Source organism: Megascapheus bottae, chromosome 21, assembly GCF_031878675.1.
Source record: "Megascapheus bottae isolate mThoBot1 chromosome 21, mThoBot2.hap1, whole genome shotgun sequence".
In the NCBI taxonomy this organism is placed as follows: domain Eukaryota; kingdom Metazoa; phylum Chordata; class Mammalia; order Rodentia; family Geomyidae; genus Megascapheus; species Megascapheus bottae.
Window position 1 is genome coordinate 16,354,020 of NC_143529.1, and position 9,315 is coordinate 16,363,334.

A 9,315-nucleotide genomic window follows, 5' to 3' on the forward strand; every position below is an offset into this window, starting at 1 on the left:
ACTAAGCCAAACTCCTGTCTTAAAACATAAGAAAATCAACCTACATCTATCTCCTTTATACCAGAAATTTGTTCCCTTCCGCCTTTAAATTGCCACCTGGTTCCTTTTTTTTTTCTTTCTTTTTAAGGTTTAGTCTGGGACTCAAACTATTTACCTTATGTGTTTACTCATTGGCTAGTGCTCTACCAACTCAGTCACACCTCCAGCCCACCACCTGCTTCTTAAAAGCTTGAAAGTACCTGAAACAATACTCTCTCTAATGCAATGGTACTCTAGACTGTATTCCCAAATAGTTCAAAATGTTAGTGGAAAATCTGATGGCCTACGTTAATAGTAATGTCCCAACACTAACTTCAGAGGCCCTGTTATATGCTGACTTTATGAGATGTTAGCTTTAGGGGAAATAGGTAAGGGACACACAAGAACTGAATTACCTTTGCAGTTTTCTTAAATGTTAGCAAGTAATTTTTATTTAAAAATTACATTTGTCAGGGGCCTGGACTTTGGCCTTAGTGGTAGAGTGCTTACCTAGTATGCACAAAAACCCGGGTTCAATTCCTCCATACCACATACATAGAAAAGCCAGAAGTGGTGCTGTGGCTCAAGTGGCAGAGCACTAGTCTTAAGGAAAGCCCCTGTATATCTTGGGCTTGAGGTTACTAAATCTGAGACTGTGGGAATGCACATTTCTCACAGAACTCCAGGTGATCTTAGGCAGACTCAAGTTTAAAAGCTTTCCACTCCCTTTAAAAGTCCATTCATTCCATGCCCGCACAGCTGTTGCATCCTTCCTGTGCTTGCTTGAGCCTGGTAAAGATGTACTATTATCACCTCGTCACAGATGAAAAAGATCAACTTCAAGGAGGTTATGTGCCTGGGACAAGAGCTCATGCACAGTAGAGCTGGGATTTCAATCTCTCTTCAGTCTGCTTTCATAACCATTCTGCCTCAACCAACTTTCCATCACAACAAACTGAAGTGCTGTGTAACTCACTAAAACTTTATAAGCATTACTGCCAACAAGACTATCCTGGGTCCACCCTTCTCCAACCATCAAAGGTTGCTCTGCTATAGCTTGTGACAGCCCTTTCCTTATTCCACTGGATGAAAATGAGCCAGGAAAAAGCAAGAGAGAGCTGTGCTAACTAGTCTTGTGCACATAAAGCTGGGCTGATCTTCAGTCAAGATCCTGTTCTGCCTACCACTCCCAGCCTCCTGAACACGCTTGCCTAGTAAAGTCCATAGCTCTCAGGCAGACATTGAACTACACGCTCATGCTGTTACCTCTAGGAGAACTTGTGCTCTCTCTGCCGGCCTCAATTAAAACTCATTATTCATGTTTTCCACCTACTTTCCCACAGTGTCTCAGAGCATTGCTGGAACACTGACATACACCAGGCATTAACCTGAAACCTTGGAGGCTAATCCTCATTTTGCCACTGAAAGAAGGTAATTGCACTAGTAGTCTGGGAGCCATTCAGCTGTGTTTTTTCTTCTGGACTCCCAGAGTTGCATTTAGTACCTAGTTATGGATCTGACTGCTATATGATAAACAGTTTTAAGAGTTCATGTTTTCCCAACCAGACACTCAGAACATACACCACTGCCACTCAAACAGGTACAATGTGTACATGGGCAGTTTATAAAATACAACATGACCAGGCCACGTCACTCTTCTACCGAGCTCACTTCATTTCTTCATGAGAATAATGAAACCCTGAAACCACAGGAGAAACCTAGGAAATATATTCAAGTAAAACGTATTTTCATTATTTCTGTTTTGGGTGACTGAATTTGCTTGGTTTTGCTCAATGTTGCTCATTGTAACTTTGAGGAACCTCATTACCACGTTCTATTTCACATAACCCAATAGCAGTGTGCTTCTCCATAAATACTGAGAAAGAGACTTGAACACCATCTTTTTATTTTCTTCATCATTGCTTTAATGCATTTTTAAAAAGATATCTACATTAATTGGGAACAAAGAAACAAAAATAGACATTTCTTTGTTTTTCATAAATAACTAATCTTCTTATCTGATAAAAATCTCAAACAAGTATGTTACTTTCCCACAAATAGAATACATACAAATATTTTTTTTTTTGAAATAAGGTCAGCAAGTTAAGTGGAGACTAACATAACCACATACAATTGCTGTTCTACTGACTTCCAGGAACAAAACAAGATCTCAAGATGCTCTGGGCTTCTTTTTGTTAGTGTTATGATATCAGAATTATAATAATCACTTGCCAGTAATCATCTACAGATTCAAGCTGATTGTCTACAAAGGAAATATTGCTGGCTCTGACTTGTGAGTTCTAGATTTGGCATGACAGTGACTATGTGAACAGAATAGGCACTATACATGTATGGAAATCAGAAAAAATACTAAATGCCCTGGGCTCATCTGCTGACTCGGTATGTGCCTCATTTGGCTCAGTATTAACTCACCTGCACCAAACCCGTATCAAAAGTCACTAAATCTCTCATATAATATATATATATATATATTAAGTATATACACACCCACAAAACATACATATTATATATACAGTTTGTAACAACATGATGTGATAATGTCCTAAAAGAATGTACCACAGACAGACATTATCCTGGCTGAAATTATCATCAAGCTACTAGAAGCTTCAGAGTTTTGAGTCAGATTAGTAGGCCTTTCATCCTTCTTTCATGCCTTGGTAGGATTTTTTTCCCCTTTCCCCAACTCAGGCATATTTCTTCCCTAGGAATACTTGATTGGACACTGGAGACAAGAGAGGGCATGCATGCAGAAGGAGTGGGCAATTCTTAGCCACTGTACCTCACACCTGCCTAGATTTGTGATGTGCTCCGTCCTGTTTGCCACATGTGGTGTTAGAAAGCACTTATTCAAAGCTTTGTCCTGCCTAACCCCCCTGGGTCTTTCTGTAGAGCACAAAAGTGAAAGCAGCTTTCTTCAGCTAGGGTAGCAGTTCATTAAAATATACAACTGCACTTCCTAGCTCTAGGGTTCCCATTCTGTACTGGAGAGCGCAGGTCACGCATGCTGTTATTAAGTTTCCATGTGCGATCCATGGGTTTTCTCCTGGCAGCCGATGTCAAGATTGATGTCAAGATTAGTGTCGCCCTGGCCCAGAGGGAACAGCCTCATGAATACCAACTTTCCAACAGTGCGGTCGGCACATATTATTTAAGCTTGTACATGTGCACAATGACACACAACATATACACATAAGGGCCTGGTCACTGGCAAGTCTTGGAAAATATGACAAAGGTTTGCGAGAATAAACCAATAAGGCACCAAAAAAAAAAAAATAGTTTCCAGCCAATTCAGACAACTTCAAAATGTGAGGAGGGAAAAAGATGAATTTTAAAAGCTTCCTACAATCCGGCCGATTCACATTGGTTTCTTTAAAACAGTCTTCTGTCTAAATCCTAATTCCCTAACCTAGGAAGTGAGATGCTGATCAAAGTCAACGGTGGGGGTGGGGAAGGAGACAGGCCAGAAAATTATGTATCTTGAGATAAAATTGGGTACTACATCCTCACCCCAACTTTGAGAGGAAAAAAAAAAAGGCTAACTACTTCATGAGCCTTTATGATTTTCACAAGGATGGAGTAAAAATAGGAGGTGGCTATGAAGAGAGGCAGTGTCTCTCCCTTGGGAAGGCAGGGTGGCGTAAGGGAAACAGGTGGCCTTGATCTTCAGCTCTTATAGGGAATGAGGGGGAGGAGGAGCAGGGGTGAGAACAGAAACAAAATAAGAGGTGCCAAACATTTCCTCCATTGCCTCCCTTTGACTTAGCATCTTTGCCATAACTGCTGCACTTAAAGTGAATCACTCTTACCTCAGTGTGGCATGTTGTTAAAATGAACAAGAAAATAATTCAAAAGAATGAAAGCACTTTTATCCCCTTTATCTTATATGCTTCAGCTGTGCTGCGCAACATGTCTGGATTCCTCCAGGAAGAACAAGAGGAGAGAACCCAATTTAGGCAAAATGATTGACACCAGAGATTCTGGGAAGACAGTAAATGAAGGAAGAGGTCAATGTGATCAGCAAAGGACTTCATTTGAAAAAAAATAAGAGAAACTGGTGCTCAAACTGGGGTCCCTGTAAGATGCTTGAATGAATAAAAGAATAAGAAAGTGCTTTAGCTACATGTGCTAGGTTTTGTCAAAGCCACTGACATTTTAATTTGGGTTCAGTTAAGTACGTGAGGGCAGCCATCGAGTAACTTTCAAAACTATATAGTTCTAGGTGTTTCTCCACCAGCTAATATTCAAAGTCTCCATGGAAATTATGCATTTGTCTACTCAATACACATGACATAACACTGATCTAGAGTTACATTTTACTTTTCCAACTTTGATACAAATGAAGCAGAAACGCTTAGATTCCAGTTCTTTTCCTAAGGAAGCTTTCTCACATAATGTTCATTGTGTTGGCTATTTTAACTTTCTTTATCTTGTCCTCAGTCCAGGTACCTTATGTTTGCTGGCCAACGGATGGCCACCCCCTCCCCAGTAATGGCCTCACACTCTCCATGAATGAATGCTTAAACAGAGTAGGAAAGCAAACAGACCTGTGTGTCAGTGTGTGTGTGTGTGTGTGTGTGTGCCCAGTGTGGGCTTGTGGGGGGAGGGGCAAGAAAAAGGGGCTTTTCTCTTAGGATAGTGTTACACTGATCCATAGTTGAGAGTTTCCAGAGCATGTTACCGGTCTGGTTTGGCCAAGAGAACTGTAGTGCTGCTTGGACCAAGCTAAAAATTAGCCCAGAGTGAGGGGCACTTGTTTTCTCTCCTCCGGGCCACTGTTTGGTCTCAGGTAGCCAGGCGCCCTCCCCCAGTTCCAGCACTTCATTGGAGGGTGGGTGTGGTTTCTAATCACAACTCTCCAGGAGAGGAGGAATAAGAAAAGCAAAAGGACTGTTTAACATGATAAAGGAGTTGGGGTGTGGGGGCAGATAAGAGAAGTGGTGGAAATTTTCTTTAATGGCTGGAAGCTTCCACATTTCAGTCCTTGAAATGGGAGTCCCCTTTGGTGAGGTACTCTAAATTCTTCCAAAAGAAGTCTGGGTTTACTTTCACCAAAATTATAGCACAAGTTCTTTTTAAAATAATAGTAATAATAATAAGGGATCACTGGAACTTATTAAGCGCCTTCCACCTCTCTCTGGCACAATCTCAATAATTCAGATCAAGCAATTGTCATCACTTAGTTTCTCACTATGAGAAATCTTTATGCCCCACACCCTAGAAGCCTCCTCTATTCAAGCTCCCTTAGGAATGCAAATGATTAAAATACAGTGGACTAGAATCCTGGCTCACGCAACCCAGAGGCCTTACCCACCGGGAGGGAAAGAGGGTACCCAGAACAGACAGCTGTCCTAAAGCAAACTGGACGGTTTTAAGCAGGAGTAAGGAGAAGAAAAAAAAACACAACAAACCTGAAAAACACACTCCACACCTTCTCACAGCAGCCCAACTCTGTTCACATTATTTTTTTTTTAAAAGACACATGTATAGGAAACATACTTTCCCAATTTAGACCACACAGTTCAAAGACACCTGAACCAAGTGTAACCTCACTACAATGCCAACTGAGGATTGTCACGCCCCCCAAAGCAAAGGTAACTTTTTGTTGCCAAAAATGCAACAGAGTTTTTTTTAAAAATTAAAATACATATAAATTAAAACCAGGGTTCCTCTAAAGAAGGCAGCAAGGAACGCAGACTAGAATACACCCCGACTGAGCTGAGCCCCTTGGAGAAGATCTGGGACAGGTCCACCCTGGAAAGCGACCCTTCCCCTCTCCTCTCCAAGTCGCCCCAGGAGGGGGCCTCAGCACCGAGAAGGTAAACGGAAGTGACCTTCGCAGAGCCACCCAACAAAACAACCCCCCCTCCCTCCACTCCCAGGTGGGGAGGGGGGCAGGGCCTCCTCCCCCTCCTCCTCCTCCTCTCCTAGACGTGCGACAGGGACACCTGCTTGTGATAGGCGGCGGCGGGGCCCGGCGGCCCGGTCCTGCCGGTGAGCGCTGCGCTGGCCTCCGCGTAGTCCCCGGAGGCCATGGCGCCCCCGCTCTTGTGGCCCCGCCGCGGGCGGCAGCAGCAGCGGCTGGTGAAGCGCCGCCAGGACTCCACCGTCTTGCCGGACCAGATCCAGACGCCCGACGTGATGCCCACCACCAGGCACATGAAGTACTTGAGCATGAGCACCCAGTACTCGGGTTTGGCGCGCGGCTGGCCCGCGTCGGAGCCCGGGCAGGCGCAGGTGAGGGCGGCCTCCCAGCTCTCGCGGTAGTGCTGCTCGTACAGGTAACAGGCCACCACGATGCTGGCGGGCACGGTGTAGAGCAGGGTGAAGATGCCGATGCGGATCATGAGCTTCTCCAGCTTGTCCGTCTTAGTGCCACCCTGCTTGATGACGCTGCGGATGCGGAAGAGCGACACGAAGCCCGCCAGGAGGAAGAGCGTGCCCACCAGCAGGTAGAGCACCAGTGGGCCCAGCACGAAGCCACGCAGCGAGTTCAGGTTCTGGTTACCCACGTAGCAGATGCCGGCCACGGGGTCCCCGTCCACGGAGCTCAGGGCCAGCGCCGTGATGGACTTGACGCTGGGGATGAGCCAGGCAGCCAGGTGGAAGTACTGAGCGTAGCCGGCGATCGCCTCGTTGCCCCACTTCATGCCGGCCGCCAGGAACCAGGTGAGCGACAGGATGACCCACCAGATGGAGCTGGCCATGCCGAAGAAGTAGACCAGCAGGAAGACGACGGTGCACAGCGCCGGGCCCGTGGTCTCGTAGTGGATGTGGCTGTGCTCCCGGCTGCAGGCGACGCTGGCGTGGCCCACGACCAGGCGCACGAGGAATCCCAGGGACACGCACAGGTAGCAGGCTGATAGGAAGATGATGGGGCGCTCCGGGTAGCGGAAGCGCTCCATGTCGATGAGGAAGGTGGCCACCGTGGTGGCGGTGGAGAGGAAGCACAGGACCGACCACAGGCCGATCCAGAAGGTGGCGAACGTGCGCTCATCCGCGCTGAAGGACGGCTGGTAGCAGGGCACCGCGCAGTTGGTCACCTGGCCCGTCCTCACCTTGTTGTACAGCGGGTGCGACTCCTTGAGGATGGGCACGAAGGGCTCCCGGCACGTGCACACCGACGGGCCTCCGCTGGCACACTCGGCCCCGGAAGACGCAGCCCCCGGGGCGCCGGGGAGGGTGGGTTTGGCCGGGAAGGACCTGGGGGGCGCCGTGGTGGCCTCGCTGCGGTTGTAATCCATGCACAGGACCTCGGCGTCGCGGCCCAGCACTGGGAGGCGGTCGCAGCTCATGCGCTCGGGCCAGGCAAAGCCGTACTGGCGCATGAGCGGCGAGCAGCCGGCCTTGGCGCGCTCGCACACCGAGCGGCAGGGTGGCAGCGGCTTGTGGTAGTCCGGCAGGCAGATGGGCGTGTACATGGAGCACAGGAAGAAGCGCAGGTCCGGCGAGCAGTGGATCTCTACCAGCGGCCAGAACTGGTGCACTTCCAGGCCTGCTTCGTCCTGCGTGTCGTGGTTGAACTGGTTGGGCATGTGCGTCAGGTTGTAGCCAATGCCCCGGCACATGGGCACCGTGATTTCCTGGCACACTGGGGCCTTGGAGGCGGCCGCCGCCCGACCCGCCAGCTGTGCCAGGAGCAGCAGCAGCAGCGAAGGCGGCGCGGACGGGTCGGGCCGAGCCATCGCCCCCTCCCTCCCCTCGTCTCCCGCGGCCCGCGAGGGGCCGACACAGGCCGAGGAATCCGGGGCCGGGGCCGGGGCTGCCCCCTCCGCAGACTCGGGTGTCGACGCCGGGGTGGCAACCTGTTGGTTTCTTTTTCTCTTAAGAGAAATCCGTCCCAAGCTAAACTGCTTTCGGGAAGGCGCTGCCTCCGCTCCGGTCCTCCGGGGAAGAGACTGGGGAGGGGCGGTGAGGGCTCCGATCCCAGGGAAGGGACTCTTTAAAAAAAAGACAAAACGGGGAAGAAAAAGCTCAGCCAGCCCTGGCAGAGAGGAGTCAAAAGCCGGGCCCCCGCCCGGAGTTCCCCGTCTCCAAGTTAACACCCCTCCTCCCCGCCCCTCTCCCTCCGGGAACCGGACTTGTGGCTCCCCGCACGCTCCTTTCCAGGACGGGCCCTCGGGGCTGAGTCTCGGGACCCGGCGCCCCGCCCCGGGCAGGGGGCCGAGGAGGCGGGCGGGGAGACCGGGAGGGCCCGGGCTCTCACCTCGGCGGCTCCCGCTGGGGGACAGATGTCTGCAGCCAACCTGGATCCCACGTCCTCCGAGCACTCGGCTCCCCAACGCCACTCCGAGTCGAGCTGGCGCCGGGAAAGTTTAGCAAAAGGCTGGGTACGGGTGGCGGCGACACATGGCAGCAGGTGGGGGGCGTCTCAGAGACCAGGGCGCCCCCGGAATGCGATCGGCGTAGGCCGGTCACTCGCCTTCTCTTCCTCCGGTTCGCCCCGCATGATCCGGGAGGAGCGGGGCAGAGGCAAGGCCGGGCGTCCCACCCGGGTCCGGGAGGAGGACGAAGAGCGAGCGCGCCTTGGCAGCACCTGGGCGGGAGAAAGGCGAGGCGCGGCGGCCCGGGGATCCCGCTGCCTCAGAGCACCGCGAGCCGCCGGCGCTGGCCCGGCTGGGACTGCATGGTGAGCGCCCGCCGCCGCGTCCCGCCCGCTGCTCGCCCGTTCCCCTGCAGGGGGCTCCGCGCTCCAGCGGACTCCGGGGGACGGTGGCGGCGCTCTCGGGACGCTCCGGGCTCGGCTCCTCCCCCCCGCGCTCGCGCACCCTCTTCGCCCACCTCCGTGGGGCACAGAACTGCGGGCGGCGGCGGCGGCGGAGTCTCGGCCGCAGGCTGACTGCCCTCTCCCGCCGCGCCCGGGTCACCTGCTTCTAATGCCCGCCGGGAGGCCCCGCCTCTGGCCCGCCCCCTCGGGCCCGGGCTCCTGTTGCGGGCCGCCCCACCGAGCTCTCCGCGGGTCCCCGCCCACTGCCCCGCGGACTCCCCCCAGATCCCCCCCGCCCCGCCGTCCCTCCGCGCCCTGGAGCCCCGCCCAGGGCGGGCAACGCTAGAGCACTGGCCAATAGTGGGGCTGGACACGGTAGGGGCGGGGCGAATGCTAATCACCGCCGCCCTGAGAACCCGGGCGGGAAACCCGCGCCAGAAGTCCCTCCGGAGTGCTCTGCGGCTCCCGCCGCACCGTGCGGACTCCCTGCGCGGTTGCTGTGCTAGCTTCTGGAGCTCGGCTTCCGCAGTGTCCACCAAGGCCTCCTCTCTGCAGCTCGGCTTGCCGGCAGA

At 52.1% G+C, this 9,315-nt stretch overlaps 1 protein-coding gene across 1 annotated transcript; it reads right to left on the reverse strand.

Annotated features, from left to right (window-relative positions):
- Positions 1-2,672: 2,672 nt before the first annotated feature.
- Fzd5 (frizzled class receptor 5) lies at positions 2,673-7,814 on the reverse strand. Its single transcript, XM_090354698.1, has one exon. It carries the CDS (start codon positions 7,719-7,721, stop codon positions 5,964-5,966), a length of 1,758 nt encoding a protein of 585 aa, XP_090210824.1. The 5' UTR covers positions 7,722-7,814; the 3' UTR covers positions 2,673-5,963.
- Between the last annotated feature and the right edge of the window lie 1,501 nt (positions 7,815-9,315).

Coding starts and splice junctions, on each gene's coding strand:
- Fzd5 (XM_090354698.1), bottom strand. CDS start 7,721: ATGGCTCGGCCCGACCCGTCCGCGCCGCCTTCGCTGCTGCTGCTGCTC.